A 20,751-nucleotide genomic window follows, 5' to 3' on the forward strand; every position below is an offset into this window, starting at 1 on the left:
GTGTTATTAGAGTACCACTTCAAATTAAATACGAATCCCCAATACAAATTGAACAAATCAATTGAATTTAACGAAACGAAATAACTAGATTAACGAATCAAAACAAAACAACACTTTTTTTTTGTCATGCACAAGTCTAAGGTTAACAAAACAAATTTAATGATGTATTCATTGCATTTATTTGTTATGTACAGAATAAAAACTGCCTTTGATATTCTTTCAAATATTTTAATAAATAAGGCTGCTTTAATTTTTTATGACTATCAAAAAGGTTCTTTGCTTTACAGGCTGTTTTAAGATACAATGTCCCTCCACCTAAAGCAGAATCTGTATTTTCACTTATTGTGGAGACCAGTTCAAAAATGGAATGTGACGGGGAACCAGTGAGAACTTTTGAAATTGGAATACGTGTTGCGTAAGTCTTCTATAACTTGTCAACTGCCCTGATATGTCCTCCAATTCATGCAAGTGGTATGACAAATCACAGTTTACTTTTAAAGTAGATCTTAAAGTTCAACTTTTTTCATTTTTACATAGAGTAAAGGAGGGTTATAACACCTGTTAGTTTTTTTTTTTGCTAGCTGTGTCCCATTGGGGAGATTTCCATTCACTTGTTCCACAACAGGAAGCGAGAGGAACTCCCTCAAAAGTGAGGGAATCCCTGTTTGTCACCAGGGGCATCAGAACTAGTTTTCATATTGGAGGATTTTTCTTCTATTTCTTTCTGGTAAAACCCAACACACCCGTTCGTGGAGGCCACACTTCAGCATTGTGGCAGAATTTGAGGCACAAAGGCATTTATCCTTGTATGCACCCTACATGTGTAAGAGTGCGATCCATCCATAGGAATCTCTCATGGCCTTCCCAATGCATGTAGGATATGTGGGACAATTTCTTCGGAGGATCTAGCATCACACCTACAGTATGAGTGCCATCTGCCATTTGCCTCGGCATGGACTTCCAATCCCTGCAGATGCTCCTGTATGTATAGGGAGGGGAGATTGACCAGCCGTGCTGCTTGCATGTGAGGATGTCTTTAGGGAACAGCGTGTGTGCATACGTCTACAGTATATATATATTTTTTTTATTATTTGATGGGTACTTACCTTCATAAATCTCCTGAGGAAGCAGCAATGAGATACTGCGAAACATGTTAAGTCAAGCCTGCCCCATCTGGGTTACAGCAATGGGAGAATTTCCTGATATGTCACGTTAATAGTAATTATATAAGAAGTGGATATGATTTTGGCTATATGCTGTATGTGGAGGGAAGCTTTGCTGATGGTGTTTCTGACGGACCGTCCATTAAGGGCGCATTGGCGACACCCCCCCATCCATCGCTACCATCCCCTATCCATGCATCTGGCTCCTTGCAGGACGCCGGATGCATAAATTACAATGAAGGGGCTGCTTTTTTGAAGCACCTAATTTGAGCCAGAGGCTCTAATAGGCTTCAAAATTGGGTGGGCTCGGGGTGCAGAGAATGTGAACGGAGCCCACACAGGTAGGTTACAACAGCAAATTAATATTTGCTATTGTAACACTGATCCTCCTCCCGGCCGATCAGGAAGTGGGTTTTGAGACCCGATTGCCTGAAAGGACAGGCGATCCTATTGGATGCCTAGGAGGAGGGGAGGAGCCACATGCTGGAAGCCGCAGATGGAGGAGAGGACACACATCCCACCACCCGCTACCCGCCTAGATGGGGTAAGTGCCAAACCGACCGGGAGACAGTGGGGGGAGGTGCTGCTGGTCAATCAGGGGGGGTTTGCCCCCCCCCCCAAAAAAAAATCCACCAGCCGCCACCAGTGTTACTGTACAAGCTAAACATTATATTACTGGTAATTCTTCACAAATAAGCATTTGTTCTATTATTTTATTGTATATAGTTATATACAGTATGTAGTAAATATGTATTTTAATGAAATTATGGCTTATTTTTTTGGTACCTTAATACTCTGAATTTTTCTTCTAACTTACTGACATTTTTGGATGTGACACACTTTCCCCATCACAGAGCTGCTATGTAATCTTAACTATAAGGAGGGAAAACTAAAATATTGAGGTATTGGCTGATTAACCACTTGCCACAACATCACATACCTGTACATCATTCTGCTTCAAGTGGTTGTACCGGGGGTTTTGGCCTGGCATCACCCCGTTATCATTTTGTAGAGCCGACCGTCAGCTAAGCTGTCGCTCAATTGTTATCACAAACAGCGGGAGGAGACGTTCACCCCCCCCCCCACCACCTTCCACTGCTCTACCTAGGCTCTCCTGTGCCCCTGGGAGGCCCGAGCGTCCAGTCAGCACATCTGCCACCTGGCCGGAGATCCAATCAAAGCCAGAAAAAGACCTGGTCTTGAAGTGGTTAAACCATTACATGGGAAGGGAAGAGAAGAGACAGGGTTTAGAGGGTATGGGGAACCAAGTAGGCAGAGGATTCTATCCAGTGTTTCTCTATAAATTATCTAGATAGGTGAAAGCAGTTGATTTCTGAGGGCAGGAACTGGTTGATTCAGGGGTCCCAAATTGTTATGGAGGTTTGGGATTTCGTCAAATTGAAGAGCAGTCAACTTTTCATAAATCACGCATTGGTGCATACAGGATTTCAGTTCATAAATTGACAGTGCATTTTTTCCACACCTTAGCAGCTGTTTGCTTAGCCACTGTCAAGACGTGGGTGACTAAGGCTAGGTTCACACTGATGAACGGAGCGGCTCACAGCAGGAGTCCGGTGCGTCTCCATTCACCAGTTCAGGCCCGATTTGGACCTGAAGAAGACCAAAAGACACACAGGACTCCTGAGCACTTTGCACCGGAGCTGCTCCGGAGATGTGTGAACCGACTCCATAGAGAGCTGTTCACAATCTCCTGCCATGCAAATTGGATGGGAATTGAATGTGGGGAAACCCACATCCAATTCGCACTAGTGTGAACCCAGCCTCAGTGTACTTCCTTCTTAGCCCTTGTGCACACGGTCGGAGATTCCATCGGAATGTTTCCTATCGGACCGTTTTGTCGGATATTCCGACTGTGTGTGGTCTGCATCGGACTGTTTCCATCGGAATATCCGTCGGACCAACTTTTCCAACTTGCCGGAAATATTTTCCAACAAAATGCTCCGATCGCACATACTCCGATCATGTGTAGCCTACTCCGACGGACAAAGTGCCACGCATGCTCAGATTAAATTCCTAGACCAAAGCTATTGGCTACTAGCCTGAACGTAGTGCTGTTGTAACGAAATAACGTCATCACGTTATGTACAATCGGATTTTCCGACAACTTAGTCCGACCGTGTGTATGCAACATCACTTCCGGACCTCTTCCGGAATGAATCCGTCAGAATAACTCCGACGGATTTGGTTGTCGGAATCTCCGACCGTGTGTACAAGGGCTTAGTGTACTCAAAGGTTTTCCTATTGAGAGGAGCCACCCAGGGTGAGTAATCAACCTCATAGAGGCAATAGCCTTTATAAGGCACGTATAAGGCAATAGCTAAATTACCAAAATGTTTTACTTACTGAGCAACGCCACCAGTCATGGAGAAAGGAGCCCGTATTTGGACAGTCTTGAAAATATATAGATAGCCTGTAAGGGCTTGGGCCTCTAATTACATGTTTTTACTACTTACAGGTACACAGGTTCCCGGCATTTATCCAACATGGCTGTTATTGAGGTGAAGATGCTATCTGGTTTCATCCCAGTGAAGAGCACAATAAGACAGGTGAGTTTTGGTCCTGGCAGATAATTTGTTATTAAGAAAAAACTAGGAGAAACAGAGGTCTCCAAAAGAGGTCACCATAGAACAAACACATAAATGCAAATTTAGTTTTATTTTAATTGTAACAAAATATCCAACTACTTTAACACCAAAAAAAGGAAGGTTTTTTTTTTTTTTACACAGACTTATTAAAAAATATGACAACGTTGTCACATTAATTAAAAACAAACAGACGGCGCCGCGACTGCACTCATCACATACACACCACACTTGCCATATATTAACTTCTTAGTACTAGCCCAGTAAGCTAATAATGTTCATATGGGCGGTTTATTAAGTTCAATTAATCAATCACATATGATATTCCTGGGGTATTAGGTGGGTGATTGACTGATCGAGTGTGTATCGCCAAAAATTTGTCACTGCTGATGGTATAATTTATAGGTGTAAAACATCAAGTGACGGTAAAGCACAGCGAGCTGCTTATTCCTCTTAGTTATTTAGCATGCATATAGAAGTTTAGCATTGTTATTAAATTATAGACAGTCCATTATTGGGGGGAGTACTGGGGGAGTACTTAACGCAGGGAATTTATTTATATTTTTACAGTGAAACACAAATACAGAAGAGCAGACAGTGAACATAAACAAACCCCAAAAGGCAAAATAAAAACGAACCTAACTACTATCTATATACAATATCTACAATATAAGGGGCAACGGTAACAGGGATGATAGGAAGGGAAACACAACTGGGTACAAAAGCAGGGAGCAGGAGCAAGGCAGAGGGGCACAGGATGGATGGGGATACAAGAGGCACAGGGTTCTGGTCACAAAGGGGGCAATCAACAGGATAGTGACATACTGGGGAAGGGAGGAACAGCCTTAAATATCCACCTGGCAGCTGGAGCCAGGTGTGGCTGATCAGAACCTGTTGGCTTCTGGGAGACACCTGCTGGTGGACACTGGAAATGCATCCATTGACTCAGAGCACCACAGTGCCACCAACAGGTGAACTTAATTAGTTCTCTTCCATTCCTCCATGGTGACATCACAGAGCTGGTGGATGTTGGAGACCTTGGGCTCCTCCACCTTCCATTTGAGGATGCCTCAAAGATGCTCAATAGGCTTTAGGTCTGGAGACATGCTTGGCCAGTCCATCACCTTTACCCTCAGCTTCATTAGCAAGGCAGTGGTCGTCTGGGAGGTGTGTTTGGGGTTGTTATCATTTTAGAATAATCCAAAGGGAGGGGATCATGTTCAGCTTCAGTATGTCACAGTACATGTTGGCATTCATGGTTCCCTCAATGAACTGTAGTTCCCTGGTTCCGGCAGCACTCATGCAGCTCCAGACCATGACACTCCCACCACCATGCCTGACTGTAGGCAAGACACACTTGTCTTTGTACTCCTCACTTGGTTGCTACCACACACACTTGACACCATCTGAACCAAATAATTTTATATTGGTCTCATCAGACCACAGGACATGGTTCCAGTAATCCATGTCCTTAGTCTGCTTGTCTTCAGCAAACTGTTTGTGGGCTTTCTTGTGCATCATCTTTAGAAGAGGCTTCCTTCTGGGATGACAGCCATGCAGACCAATTTGATGCAGTGTGTGGCGTATGGTCTGAGCACTGACAGGCTGATCCCCCACCCCTTCAACCTCTACAGCAATGCTGGCAGCACATATAAGTCTATTTCCCAAAGACAACCTCTGGATGTGACACTGAACACGTGCATTTAACTTCTTTGGTAGACCATGGCGAGGCTTGGCCACTGTGCTGCAGCTCAGTTTCAGGGTCTTGGCAATCTTCTTATAGCCTAGGCCATCTTTAAGTAGGGCAACAATTCTTTTTTTAAGATTCTCAGAGAGTTCTTTGCCATGAGGTACTATGTTAAACTTCCAGTGACCAGTATGAGAGAGTGAGAGCGATAACACCAACATTAACACACCTGCTCCCCATTCACAGCAGAGAGCTTGTAACACTAACGAGACACATGACATCGGGGAGGGAAAATGGCTAATTCGGCCCAATTTGGACATTTTCACTTAGGGGTGTATTCACTTTTGTTTCCACCAGTTTAGACATTAATGGCTGTGTGTTGAGTTATTTTGAGAGGACAGCAAATTTACACTGTTATACACATTGTCACATGAAAAGATATAATAAAATATTTACAAAAAAATGTGAGGGGTGTACTCATTTTTGTGAGATACTGTATATACCTTCATTCAGATTTCAGGAGTGTTTTGGTCTATTTTGTTACTTGGGTTGGCCTTTCAGCATCTCTCCTAACATATAGGCTGCAACTCTTTCTGCTTGTATTGGCATATATTGACTATATGTTGGTATATATTCTACATTCCTACAGTGTTCCCCCTGTACATATAGAGGATGAGGGAGGTAGAGAAATCACTCCGTGAGATGGCAGCCCTGCTACATGTTGGTCTAATACCTAGACAAGTGCAATTCGTTTAGTTCCAAATTAGTTTTTTAACTAATTTAGACAAATTCGTTAATTCGAAAATATCCGAATTAACGAAAACCCTTTGACAAATTTTTCAGAATATTCAGAAATTCGTAAATTCAAAATCCCGAAAATTAAAAAATCTAAAATGATAACTAACTAATAATAACTTAACTATTACTAACTATTAAATTATAGGCATTGGAATTTCCTTTTAAATTTGGCTGTTAATAAATGTAACAAATATGAATTTATCCGAAATAACAAATTAATAATAATAATAATAATAATAAAAACATTTTATTATTATTATTTATTATTCTTTCTGTTCCATTTGTTTAGATGTGGCATTTGTTATTTCAGATAATTCATAACTTCGGATAAATTGTTATTCGTTACGTTCACTAACAGACAAATTTGAAAGGAAATTCCAATACCTATAATTTAATATTTAGTTATTGTTAGTTATTCTTTTAAATTTCGAGATTTTCTTTCTTATTTTAGAATTTTTGAATTTACGATTTTTCGAATTTACTAATTTTTCGAATTTTGAATTGCAATCGTAACGAATGAAAAAAATAAATAAAGAATGAAACCAAAACGAAAGTATTTTTCGGTAGTGCACATGTCTACTAATACTCATACAGTAGACATGAGATAGTGCCCACCAGATGTGTAGACAATCTTTCACAGTTCTTCCAAACAGTAATGGGTTTCTCTGCACACATGGCTCACCAAAGGGATTGCATCTACATATTGTGTATGCCTCTTCCAAAACTGACATGTGAAAAGAAATCTGCCCAAGGCTGGTAATACAGATGACAACCTAATTCGACAATCTCTGTATAGTGTTCTTTTACTGTTACCAAATCTGATTGTACAATCTCTTTTACATGTTCAAAAACAATGTAACATGAGGACCTACAGTACCTAAACAATTCATTCAATGTGTATCGCAATTGCCCTTACAGTATATAGTTATAGCTCAGTCTAATGAAGATTGTACAATCAGATAGTTTAATGCAAAGTCAGCTTAATGCCGCGTACACTCGGTCGGAATTTCCGACAACAAATGTTCGATGTGAGCTTGTTGTCGGAAATTCCGACAGTGTGTAGGCTACATCGGACATTTGCTGTCGGAACTTCCGATAACAAATGTTTGAGAGCTGGTTCTGGAAATTCCGATCGTGTGTACAAAATTCCGTCGCACAAAAGTACACTCATGCTCAAATCAAGCAGAAGAGGTTATTGAACTTCATTTTTCTTGGCTCGTTGTACGTGTTGTACGTCACCGTGTTGTTGCCGATTGGAATTTCCGACAACATTTGTGTGTATGCAAGACAAGTTTGAGCCAACATCCGTCGGAAAAAAATCCACGGTTTTTGTTGTCGGAATGTCCGATTGTGTGTATGCGGCATTAGTGTTGTGCTTCAGACTAGAGTCCCGCCATGCCTCATAAACGTTTCTTGGCATATCTGATTCATTACTTGTGGCTTTCGCCATATACAACTTAGCATACTATTTACACTAAGGAGATAAGTGATTATATTATACTGCTTTCATTATACAGCTGGAGAAAGACAAAGTGATAAAGAGAAGTGATATCCAGGTGGACAAGGTGGTCTTGTACTTTGACCAGGTAAGATGTAAATCTTACAACATGTACATTTCATGTCACTGTAGTGACAGCATATTGCTGGGCTGTACTGGTCATGTGAAGATCAGGCCAGGCAACCCAACATGGGCTACATCATGGGGATCTGACTGTAGAATGTTCCCCCCACCCATATCATCTCTTTTTTGAAAAATGACATGGGGCTCAACTCACTCAGACATGTCAGCTATTTGAATTTTATTCATGATTGTATTCCATGATTTTTTTTTTTCCTAAAAAAAAAAAAGGGCTTGATGGGCTTTGGGTTTGTGTGGTTGGCATGATCTTGACATCGGTTTGAGACACTCCTGAGATCATTCAGAATGCACTTGATACCCTTCTGATCGGCATTTGGCAGGTTGGCTCCCCTTGCACAAGCTGGGTCGGTGATGGCACGAGGGGACGGGCCACCTGGTGATATCACTAGGTGGCACCGCCCCTTAATTTATTTAGCGGCGGGAGGTGGCGGAGCTGTCAGAAGGTGGCAGCCTTCCTTGGGATTAAAGATTTTTTTTCCCCTTTTTTGTTGGTGGTAGTTGGTAGGCATTGTGCTTGACAATGAACTTGCATCGGGGGACATTTTTTTAAATTATTGTCAAAAACTGCCTTTTGTGTTTTTTTTTTTTTTACCCTACACTTTTTTTTTCAGTGAATGAGTAGGGGTACTATGTAACCCGTACTCATTCACATACAGGGGTTGGATCTAGGAGCCCTTGTTAAAGGGGACTTCCAGAACTCTGATAAGCCCCCCCTCCAGCTCGCCAGGTGGTGGAGAAGAGGACCCCCCTGCCCCAAAGCACCCCCCCATGTCGAGGGCAAGTGGCCTGGGATGGTTTAGGAGGGGGGTGCTCTCTCATCCTCCGCCTTTCATGACTTCTTAAAATAGTGCATGCTGTATTTTAGTAGCATTTTTTATGAATGGCAAATATCTTTTTGAGATATGCCGTACGGTATCTTGAATGCGGTAAGATTCAGCTTTGGAGCCCACTAACATATAAAAGGTTCTTTTTTGGACGTCTGTGGAGGATCACCTGGTGCAAAAATTCATCACACTTCAAAGATTCTTTGAACTGCATGGTTAAAAGAATAAAATACAGCCAACACGTTGAGGTGGAAAAAAAAGCTTCCTTCCTTTCTTTAGGGCTTGAGCAATCGATGCTAACAAAATTAAAACAGAATAGACTGATGACCTGTGTTAAGGCTTGATGAAGACTAGCATCTCCTGAAGGCACCAAACGCTAGCATCTCCTGGAGACGCCGAAGGCTAGCATCTCCTGGAGGCGCCGAAGGCTAGCATCTCCTGGAGGCGCCGAAGGCTAGCATCTCCTGGACACTTGAAGGATTCTTTGAAAAACTGCATGGTTAAAAGAATAAAATACAGCCAACACGTTGAGGTGGAAAAAAAGCTTCCTTCTTTTCTTTAGGGCTTGAGCAATCGATGCTAACAAAATCAAAACAGAATAGACTGATGACCTGTGTTAAGGCTTGATGAAGACTAGCACCTCCTGGAGGCACTGAAGGCTAGCATCTCCTGGAGGCCCTGAAGGCTAGCATCTCCTGGAAGCCCTGAAGGCTAGCATCTCCTGGAGGCCCTGAAGGCTAGCATCTCCTGGAGGCCCTGAAGGCTAGCATCTCCTGGAGGCCCTGAAGGCTAGCATCTCCTGGAGGCCCTGAAGGCTAGCATCTCCTGGAGGCCCTAAAGGCTAGCATCTCCTGGAGGTCCTAAAGGCTAGCATCTCCTTGAGGCCCTGAAGGCTAGCATCTCCTGGAGGCCCTGAAGGCTAGCTTCTCCTGGAGGCCCTGAAGGATAGCATCTCCTGGAGGCCCTGAAGGCTAGCATCTCCTGACAGCACATGTTGATGGACTTCAGGATTATATGGAAATCATCATTTTGACATCGGCTTGACATGTTTCTGACATCATTTAGGATTCTTTTGTTGTTATTTTATTAACATCAACTGCTTAAGCCCTGAAGAATAGGGAGGCATTTCCCTCCGAAACGCATTGGTTGTTTTTGATGCTCTTAACCATTACATTTTACCTACAAAGAGTCCTTAGAGTTTGATGAACTTTTGTATCAGGTGCTCCTCTGTGAACATCCAAAAATGTACCATCTACTGAGAACTCCCTCCCCCTGTCGCAGTGGTGGAATTATCAGAGTCACACCATTTGCCCTTGAGTTCCGCCACTGTAGGGGGGCCGCTGCCGCCCGGGAGATAGTCATTTACACGGAGTCCCGGTCCACTCTGCCCATACTCTTCGGCTGCTCCACCCATCCTCCCCGCCCATCCTCTGCTCTCGCACTCACAGGGACAGTCCCCACTCGCTTTGCCCATCCTTTCCGTTCATTCTCTCTGCCTGAATAGTCTCCGCCCATCTTCTCTGTCCCCGCCCACTCCTCCCATCTTCTCCAGCTCCGCTTTCACTCACAGTCCCACCCATCTTCTCTGTCACCGCCTGCACTCACAGGCACAGTCCCCGCCCAATCCGCCCATCTTTTCCGGCCCCACCTTCACTCACAGGCCCCACCCATCCTTTTTGCTTGCCTAAGCAAGACCGAGGGGGAGGGGGGACCAAGTGATCTGCAAGTGAATGGCACCCATCCCTCAATATCAACACTGCCACTGATCCCTGTCCACACCACTGCTGCCACTGATACCCCCCACACCATCATTACTGCCACTGATACCCCCCACACCATCACTACTGCCACTGATACCCCCCTGCACCACCATTACTGCCACTGATACCCCCCACACACCACCACTACTTCCACTGATACCCCCCACACCACCACTACACCACTGATTTCCCCCACCACCACTACTGCTAGTGATTCCCCCCTCCCCCCACACCACCACCACTGCCACTGATTCCCCCCTCCCCCCATACCACCACCACTGATACCCCCCACACCACCAGAATCACTGCTGCCACTGATCCACCCCACCATGACCACTACTGCCACTGATCCCATCTCGCAACCACCATCTTTGCCACTGATACCATTCCCCTCACCATCACTCATCTTAAAGTTAAGAAAAATTAACTGGACTGCATCAAAAACATACCAAACATGCATCAAAAATGCACAAAAGCATCTAGAATGCATCCGGACTGCGGTTCTATAGTGTGAACTGACCCTAAGAGCCAGTTCACACCATAGAAACGCAGTCTGGGTGCTTTCTAGATGCTTTTCTGCATGCACATTTTTGTATAGATATAATAAATTATAAATACCTTTTTTCCCTTTTTATAAATGATCACATTCCCTCTGTTCTCAGCTGAATAAGAGCTGGGGGGTGAGGAGAAAGCCTTTATTAAATCAACCCCATAGGATAATATAGAGGGGAGTTCAGTAACACTACTACTGCTTCTATCACTAGTTTGAATTTTGCATTCATGCATTCTATAATTGTCCTTCCTTTTCTAGTTGGACTCCCAGGACAAACATCTATCCTTCATGGTGGAGCAGGACATTGAGGTCAAAGACCTGAAACCAGCTACAGCAGAAGCATACGACTACTATGAAACAGGTAATGCCCTTTACATGTTATGTGTGGGATACAATGTAACGTCTCACTATCTCCAAAAAACAAAAAAAACATTTAAATAACGTATATTTAAAGAGGAAGTAAACCCTGATGGGTTTACTTCCTCTTTGATTCCCTGCAAAGGTAAAGCATAATGGACTACTATGCATCTCATCACATAGTAGTCCATTATATGTCACTTACCTGACACAGGAGACAGCGAAGTCATCGCTGTCCCCTTGTGTACGGAGCATCCATCTTCTCGGTGGGTCTCGCTGCTCCGGCGCTGTCATTCGTCGGAGCCGCGATGACGTCACTCCCGCACATGTGCACGGGAGCCGCCCCTCGCGGCATATCGCTGTTAACTGCGGCACGCTCAGTGCGCCTGCGCACCACTGTCTACGTCGCATGCGCCGTAGACAGCGGTGCCTGTCTTTCGGCAAATATCTCCTAAACCATGTAGGTTTAGGAGATATTTCTTAGACCTACAGGTAAGCCTTAATCTAGGCTTACCTGCAGGTCAAAGTGGTTTGTAAGGGTTTACAACCACTTTAAACCCTAAGGGCTTGTTAACACTTGCAGCTGGGGACTGTAAAAACAGGAGGTTGAGACTTTTTTTCCGCCCTCCAACCGCCTACCTCATATTTTGCCCAACTAGCAGTTTATCCGTGTCGTTTTTTTGTATCCTCAGATTTATTAGACTGCATTTACACTGCGCTGATGTATGAATGGCAAATCGTGGGACTCGCACTTGACATGCCATGCATTTGAATGAGACCTCAAATCGTGGCGCGGGTCTGCCGCTATTGCCGCTTGATAAATCGCGCTGAAATCGTGGCATGTTGCCCCAAAAGTAGCTGAACTTTTTCGGGGCGACATGCTTCCCCACAATGCGTGTTGCCACGATCGCAGAGCGAATTTACCGTGCGACAATCGCGGCAGACCCCGCGCCTCGATTTTTAGGTGTCATTCAAATGAATAGCATGTCAAATGCGAGTCCAGTGATTTGCCATTCACACAGCGATTTCAAATCGCGGGAAGATTTGCAGCAAATCTGCCCCGCGATTCAAAATGCTGAAGTGTGACTGCAGCCTTAGACCTAAGGGCAACCCGTCCATTGTGGGCGCATGGGAGCAGCCCTCTCTATCCATGCGCCGGCCCCTTTCAGGACGCCGGGCACATGAATTCCTGTGGCGGGGGTGTGTTTTTTGAAGCACCTGATTAGAAGCATAGGCTCTAATAGGCTTCAAAATAGGGTGGGACCCGTCACCCAAATGGTTGAAAGGACAGGCGATCCTATTGGACGCCTAGGAGGAGGTGAGCAGATGCACGATGGAAGTGAAGAGAAGACACAGAAGCCGCTGCCCGCCATTGCCCGATGCCCGCCACAGCCTGATGTCCGCTGATGCCCTGATCGCCACTGCTGCATAATGTGCCCACCGATGCCCGATCCCCTCTGCTGCCCGATGTGCCCGCCACCTAGATGGGATACAGTAAACGCCGGTGGTCTCAACAGACAGCAAGGGGGGGTTTGAGGTGCTACGGGAGGTTGTTTGCCACACCCCCCCAACAAAAAAACACCAGCCGCCACTGCTTAGTCCTCATTAAGGGGCATTGTACCAATTCAGAAGCTGCATAGCTTATTAAAGTGGAACATCATCCAAAAATGTTTTGTTCTACTCTTGGGTTGAGAAGAAAATGATTATAACCTCTGCCAATGTTTTACTGATGTCTGTTTCAGAGGCTCAAGAACAGGGGTCCCAAATTGGCGGCCCTCAAGCTGTTGCAAAACTACAAGTTCCATGAGGCATTGCAAGGCTGACAGTTACAAGCACGACTCCCACAGACATAGGCATGATGGGACTTGTAGTTTCGCAGCAGCTGGAGGGCCGCCAGTTTGAGACCCCTGCTCAAGAAGGAAGTGGAAATCTCTCCAAAGTGAGGGCTGATTTAGACAGTTGTCATTGGAACAGGTGTCCCCTTTGCTTTTGCTGCAGTGACAACTGTAATGCCTTGTACAAACGGTCAGAAATTCCGACGGGAAAAGTCAGATCGGATTATGTTGTGGGAAAATCCGATCATGTGTGGGCTCTAGCGGGCTTTTTGCATTGGAATTTCCGCCGGAAAAAATTTGAGAGCAGGACCTAAACTTAAAGTGGAGGGCCACCCTGAAAAAAAATACATTAAAAATTTGAAAAAAATCTGAAAAAAAAAAATGAAAAAAAAAATTTTTTTTTTACTTACCAGAAATGCCTGTTGCTAGGCACATCATCCTAATCTGCCTCTTCCTCCTCCGCGGAGATCTTCTGTCTTCTCTCCTCGTCGCGTTGTCTTCTGGGTAATGGGTCGCGCTGTGTTCTGGGAACTGTGTGTCCCAGAACACAGCGCACCCCATTCACAAAGCGCTGCACGACTCGCGCATGCGCAGCAGGAAACGGGCAGTGAAGCCGCAAGGCTTTACTGCCTGTTTCCCTTAGCCAAAATGGCGGCGCCGAGACCGAGGGATGGGTCAGCCTCGGGCGGCCGACATCGCGGGCGCCCTGGACAGGTAAGTGTGCTTATTAAAAGTCAGCAGCTACAGTGTTTGCAGCTGCTGACTTTTTATTTTTAAACCGGCCCTCCTCTTTAACTTCTTCCGATCGTGTATATAGAATTCCGATGCACAAAGTGCCACGCATGCTCAGAATAAATTTGGGGACGAAAGCTATTGGCTACTGGCCTCTACGTAGTCCCATCGTACGTTTTGTACATCAGACCAGGTTGGGCTAAATGGGTGTCAATAGAAAACAAGAGAAAATGGTCTGCTCTCGCCCGATAAACACCTCCACCCCATTATTTACAGCAAAGCACAAGAAGTCGCCCTGGGACTTTAAATTAGGTGACTACGCTTAGCCAGTTACATAACAAGAATATAATACAGTCTCAACGTTTTTTGTACACTGTATGTATCAGTCTATCGGCTTGGCTATCATTCATTCATGTTGTTCATGTATACATGTTTATGTTTATTATTAATAAACTTTGAGACTGTATCTATTCTTGTTATGTTACTGGCTTACCTGTAACTACCGTGGAAATCTCCTAAACCTGCATGGATTAGGAGATATCCCCTGTTTTAGCATGTGCCAACATCATTGGCACATGCGCACAAAAGCAACGGCTTGTTCGTGCCGTTGATTCAGATGAAATGCCGTTACCGGTGGCTCCCCTGCGCAGGCGCGGGAGTGACATCTTCACGGCCCTGGCCAATCACAGCGCTGGAGCCTACGATACCTGCAATAACTCCGGGAGACATGTCACTGGGTAGAGCAGTGTGCTGGGACTGCTGCGGAGGCTTTGATCTATAATGAGTATTTCATAATGAGCTACTATGCTATGCATACTAGCACATTATGACTTGTCTTGTAGGGTTTTTTTATATATATATATATATTTTTTTGGTTTACAAACACTTTAATTACTCTCCTTTTGAAAAGTCCAACAAAACTGATATGCTAATGTGGTAATGTATAATAAGTTACTGATTTGTAGCCAAAAAAGAAAACTTGAAACGGAAAATACTGTCTTATCTTGCAGATGATCGCGCGGCTGCAGAATATAATCATCCTTGTAGTACTGGTAAGATGTTTTCTAGAATCTTACACATTTTTTTTTTATTATTTTTTTTTATTTTTTTTAACCTCCCTGGCGGTATGATTCGTTCTGGTTTTCAGGTGCTGAAAGCGGTACAATTATTTTGCATGGAAATTTGGCGTTTTATATTGTAGTCCTGTAATTCTTAGGAATAACTCTCTTAAATCTGTTCAAACCAGAGTCTAGCAGACATTCCGGGTATGATAACGTTTATAATATAATAAATGATAATAAAAATTATTCAATAATGTAATCAAATCCTAAAACACTGAAAAAGGGACACTTTTTGGTTGCTATGGACAATCTCCAAATTCCAGGCAGAAAAAACTGTATTTATAATATAAAAGTGCATGCAGGGCACTGCACAGACCACTAGGGACAAAGGGGGTATGTATTTTTTATACAGTACTGTAATCTGTACTGTGTGTGTTTTGTGTACTTTTACTTTTTTGAATTTGGTACCGATCTCCGCTCCCGTGCGCCGTAACGTCGCAGGGAATGGAGCTCGGCGGCATTCGGCACTGTGTGAATCGAGCGGAGGACAGCTCGATCACACAGCGCGGAGGACATCGCTGGATCCAGGGGACAAGGTAAGTAACTTCTCTGTGTCCTCCCTGTATCCAGCGATGCGATCTTGAGTCTGGCTCGGGGGTTACCGCTTATGACAGTAAAATCCCAACCCGAGCCAGACTCAGGATCACTGCCAGGGAGGTTAAATCAGGATCTAGTTATGCCAAGGCTAGTCCTCTTCTTAATGAGTTTCTGTAGCTTTTTACTTGATTTACTCAAGCAAATATATGGAAATTTTGAGTCAAATTTGGGCCACAACCTGAGTCATATTCCTGGCTTTATTATAAAATGAAATATCTTTGATTGGTATGAGCAGCTGTTGAATTTTTACTAGCAGAAATCACACCAATTGATAAGAGTTGAGTTGTACAACCCAAGCTTTCGGCACTGAAGACAACCTGTGACAAAGATGTATGAAGTGTCCTTGCTCCGCTCAGTTGTGGAGGGACAATTCTTAAGCCTGGTACACACGATCGGATTGTTGGCCAACAAAGCGACAGACGTTTGTCCGAAGGGCATGTGCAGGGAACTTGTCTTACAAACGTTACACAAATTGTTGGTCAACAGACACGAACGTAGTGACATACTACGTGGAATATCAGCTCTTGAGCACCACCCTTTGGTTTTCAAATTTTCCGCCAACAAATGTGTGTTAAATGCTAATCAGAATATGTATCTCACACAGAGTGGTACTGTGGATACATTGAAGTATATAACAAATGTGTGTTGTCGGATTTTCTGATCGTGTGTACACAAGTCCGTTAGGCAAAATTCAAAAGTATAAACACGCATGCTCGGAAGCAAGGAGGAGCCAGAAGCGATCGGTCTTGTAAACTGGCGTTCGTAATGGAGAATTAACATTCGTGACGCAGCAAATTATGAAATCTGGAAATGCAGCGCACAATTCTCTTCTTCTTTAATGGGATAATAATGAAGTTGCTTTGCTGGTGATACTGATGGAGTTATTGCAAACATATTTTCACAGGCTTTTTTTTTCTAGTGATTTCAAGAATAATATTATTATGCTTTTTTTTATTTTATTTGGGCAAATTACCACAACACCATTATCCCGTAGTTTTTAAGATCAAAGATACAACTATGTTGGTGTCCCTTGTCAATTGTACATTGTATTTTTTAAATGTAGCTGCCTACTCCCAAACTGTCATTTGAAGTAAAACACATAGCCAAGTATTATTCTACACAATTTTTTTATTGTGCATTAAAAAAATAAAACACATAAAATTATACATGCTATCTGCCAATAGAACTTAACCAAAAAGTGCATTCTATGCATCCAAAGATATTGAAAATATACCAAATCAAATCATTATTCAACCAAAAAAATAATGTCAAACCAATAACTTCAAGGCCAATAATAAATAACATGTTATCTCCTCCGATTTCGCAGCATGTCTGATTGACGAACGGCCGTTCAGAAACAAACTGAAAAGCTCTAAATGAAAAGCGTAAAAAGAAAGGCACGAATCAACACTCATCAAACTTCTACTAACAAAAAATTAGCAGAAGGAGCCCAAAGGGTGGCGCTAAAGAGCTGAAAAACCATGTAGTACATCACTACTTTTGTAATTGTTGGCCAACAATTGTGTGCTGTGTGTATGCAAGACAAGTTTGGGCCGACACCCTTCGGACAAAAGTCCTCGGTTTTGTTGGTGAAAAGTCCGACCGTGTGTACGAGGCTTTAGTCTGTCATCACACAATTCCCTGCTGAAAATCTGATCATGTGTTAGTGGCATTTTAAGAATTGCTGTATATACTGTGAAGTCTTGGTGTTTTCTTTCAAGGCCCACCCCCCTTTTATCAAGGGAGCAAAATCCCATGCACCACTTAGCACCAGGCCAAGGCAAAATCCAAAAATAAGAAAGAAAATCTGAAAATTCTAAATAACAACTAACTAAATAACTAAATAACTAATAATAATAACTATTAAATTATAGGTATTGGAATTTCTGTTCAAATGTGGCTGTTAGTCAATGTAACGAACATGAATTTATCCAAAATTATTATGAATTATCCAAAATAACGAATGCCACATCTATACAAATGGAACGTAATGAATTAATAATAATAATACAATGCTTTTATTATTGTTATTTATTATTATTCATTTTGCTTTCCATTCATTTAGATACGACATTCGTTATTTCGGATAATTCGTAACTTCAGATAAATTCGTATTCGTTATGTCGACTAACAGCCAAATTTGAAAGGAAATTCCAATACCTATAATAGTTGGTAATAGTTAAGTTATTATTAGTTAGTTATTATTTCAGATATTCAAATTTTCATTCTTATTTTCGTTCTTTTGAATTTTCTTTCTTATTTTCAGATTTTCGAGTTTCTGAATTTGCAAAATTTCGATTTTCTGATTTTCACATTTTGAATTTACGAATATTCTAACTTAAAAATTCACAAAGTTATGAATTTTTCGAATATTCTAATTTACGAATATTCAGCAAAAATTAGTTAAGTGGGTTTTCGTTCAGTCGGAAATTTCTGAATTTGCCGAAATTTGTTAATCAAATTCGGATCAAAACGAATGGCACATGCCTAGTCACTAGTCCTAGTCAGTACTATTAATGATATGTTAATCATTGATAACAGGGCTTCTTTAGATAGATGTCATAACTGAAAGTTTACATAGAATAGAAGAAATGTGGCAGAAATTGCAAATGTATTCAGGAACACACCGCAACATCTACAGACCGTGTGACCTGGTTCTGTCTAAAGCACAGGAACGCTTGGGTAGCAGTAACTAAACCAGCTATATACATGATGTCAAACATTCTTTTCCATCGCTAGTAATTTTCTCATTCTGACTTTGATTGTTAGGTAAAAACGTTGGCAATTCAAAATAGAGGAATGAAGACTCGGAACATTGCGGAAAATATCTCAACTGTGTCACTTAATCTGCAGACAATAAGATTTTCACTATCGTATCTTTCATCAGACCAACTTCTTTTACATACCAGTAAATAATCATTGTCCATGGTCATCTATCTCTGTTCTCTACCATAAGGATATCTGAAATAAAAATATGTACAATGTGTGTGCCTTTTCATGACTTTATATTCAGTCATTCTGTTAAAGAGTAAATCCGCTAAAGATTGATAACTGAATGCTGACATTTGTTCTGAAGTTAACTGTCCAAGAGGACATTTGCCTCATTTTGGAGAGAACTCCTACTTTCTACTCCAGGTCATAACATCTTTTTTTTTTTTATCATCTCAACTCTTGGTATATGACCCCCAATGGTCACTTCTGATGAGCTTAAAGGGGAAGTAAAGGCAGTTAAAAAAAAAAAAAAATGCAACCTGCAAGGCAAAGGCATAATGAGCTAGTATGCATAGCATACTCTACTCTACTCTACTCTACTCTACTCTACTCTACTCTACTCTACTCTACTCTACTCTACTCTACTCTACTCTACTCTACTCTACTCTACTCTACTCTACTCTGACATCATCCTCTACTCTAATGCATTGGAGGGTTTAGTGGTTTAGTTACGCTTTGTGTTGGGGTATGCTTTACAGTTAGTGACAGTTTTGAAAACTGAGGATGCTTTATTTATTTTCTCTTGTCTGCACTGATACTCCTACTACCAGAACCAGTATGCCTTGCTCCCAGAACCCCAAATTGTGTCCACGGCCAATTTCTTTTTTCCTTTTGGATAGCGTGGACCTGGACCATAACTCCTTTCAGGTTTTACTGAGAGATTCCTTCATTCTGTTTCTGGTAAAAACGTTCTCAGATCAGAAAATAAGGGGAATATCTTTGTAAAAGTGTCCCTGATAACAGTAAAATCTTGCAGGTTTTGACCTTTCCCTATTCTATCTAAAATAAAACATTTTTTTTAGATATAGATACACTTTAGCACGCCACATCTCAATATTATCAATGTTAAGAGCAGAGATTGAATACTGCTAACCCAGGGGCTTAATAATTTCATTAGGATAGGCAAGTCTCCCTCATCCCATCACCCTTTTGGCAAGGGAAAGCTACTTGCCTAGACTAATTAGTTAAGGTGACCATATTTTTAAAATTAAATTCGGGGGACGTTTTTTTTTTTACTAGTAATGGCAGCAATCAGCAACTCATAGCAGGACTGTGATATTGCGGTGGACAAATCAGACACTAAGTGACACTTTTGACACTTTGTGGAAACCAGTGACATTAATGCAGTGATCAGTGCTAAACATATGTACTGTCACTGTACTAATGACACTGGCTGGGAAGGGGATAACATTTAGGGCAATCAATGGGTTAAATGTGTGCCTAGTAAGTGTTTTCTCACTGTGGGGGAGGTGCTTTTACTAAGGGAAGAAATAGATCCCTGTACATTTGCAGGAACACAGGATCAATGTCTTCCACACTGACAGAATGGCGAACTGCCTTGTTTACATAGCCAGACCCCTAGATGAGTCTGCCGGATCCGCTGATTGGCTCTGACATCCAGAAATGCAGGATCACGTATATAAGTGATCTTGCACAGCGCAGCTGCCCTGTAGCAGTAAATCTGCTATCAGGTGAACGGAAACTGGTTAAGATCATCAGCATTATGATAACTCACAGGCAGGGGGCGCTCTATCATGGCTCTGGCTGGCTCTGTCACAGTGTGTCACATAACATGGCTGCTGGGTGCTGATTTTGTGAACTTCTGACCAATAAGTGCCGCTGCCTGTGAGTTCTGATACCATCCATTATGCCAGAGAGACAGGCACAGTGCAATGTAGTCTATTCACAGACACCCCCAAAGCACACCTGTGTTGAAGCCTTGAAGGCACTGGCAGCCCCATGATTGGAACCCCTCCCCCTCTATTCCTGCTACTGGACATCGTCAGCTGAGCTTAGCTGCCTCTCTCTGCCTTTCGCCTCCACTGCCGGCCTTGCAGCCTCTCAGGTCTCACTCTCCGGGCCCCGGCTACTACTGGGTGGGGAGTGGAGGAAAACAACTCTGCCGGGAAAGGCAAGGAGATAAGCAGGCAGACGGCTGGCCGGGATTTGAGTCAAGGCAGAAGAACATGTGTGCTGAATGGGCATGTGCCAGAAACTGAAGAAATAGTCCATCCGCTCCAACCAGCACATCATCATCAGAAAGAGACACAGATAATAGAAAAAAATACACCCCCTAAGCTAGTAGGAGTG

General features: G+C 42.8%; 1 protein-coding gene across 2 annotated transcripts in view; it reads left to right on the forward strand.

The window, feature by feature from the left end:
* LOC143930918 (alpha-2-macroglobulin-like) overlaps positions 1 to 18,655 on the forward strand; it is a 177,152-nt gene extending 158,497 nt beyond the window's left edge. Inside the window, exons 31-37 of one of the 2 annotated variants that reach the window (XM_077455604.1) lie at positions 288 to 415; positions 3,640 to 3,730; positions 7,769 to 7,837; positions 11,286 to 11,388; positions 14,962 to 15,003; positions 16,997 to 17,066; positions 18,439 to 18,655. In XM_077455604.1, the coding sequence (XP_077311730.1) occupies positions 288 to 415; positions 3,640 to 3,730; positions 7,769 to 7,837; positions 11,286 to 11,388; positions 14,962 to 15,003; positions 16,997 to 17,049 (486 nt within the window). In that variant the 3' untranslated portion in view covers positions 17,050 to 17,066; positions 18,439 to 18,655. The remainder of the gene's footprint in view (positions 1 to 287; positions 416 to 3,639; positions 3,731 to 7,768; positions 7,838 to 11,285; positions 11,389 to 14,961; positions 15,004 to 16,996; positions 17,067 to 18,438) is intronic. The other variant, XM_077455605.1, reaches the window with a different exon arrangement.
* Positions 18,656 to 20,751: the final 2,096 nt, after the last annotated feature.

Source organism: Lithobates pipiens, unplaced genomic scaffold (assembly GCF_037356315.1).
Source record: "Lithobates pipiens isolate NorthernLeopardFrog02 unplaced genomic scaffold, aLitPip1_a1.2 Scaffold_25, whole genome shotgun sequence".
Lineage (NCBI taxonomy): Eukaryota > Metazoa > Chordata > Amphibia > Anura > Ranidae > Lithobates > Lithobates pipiens.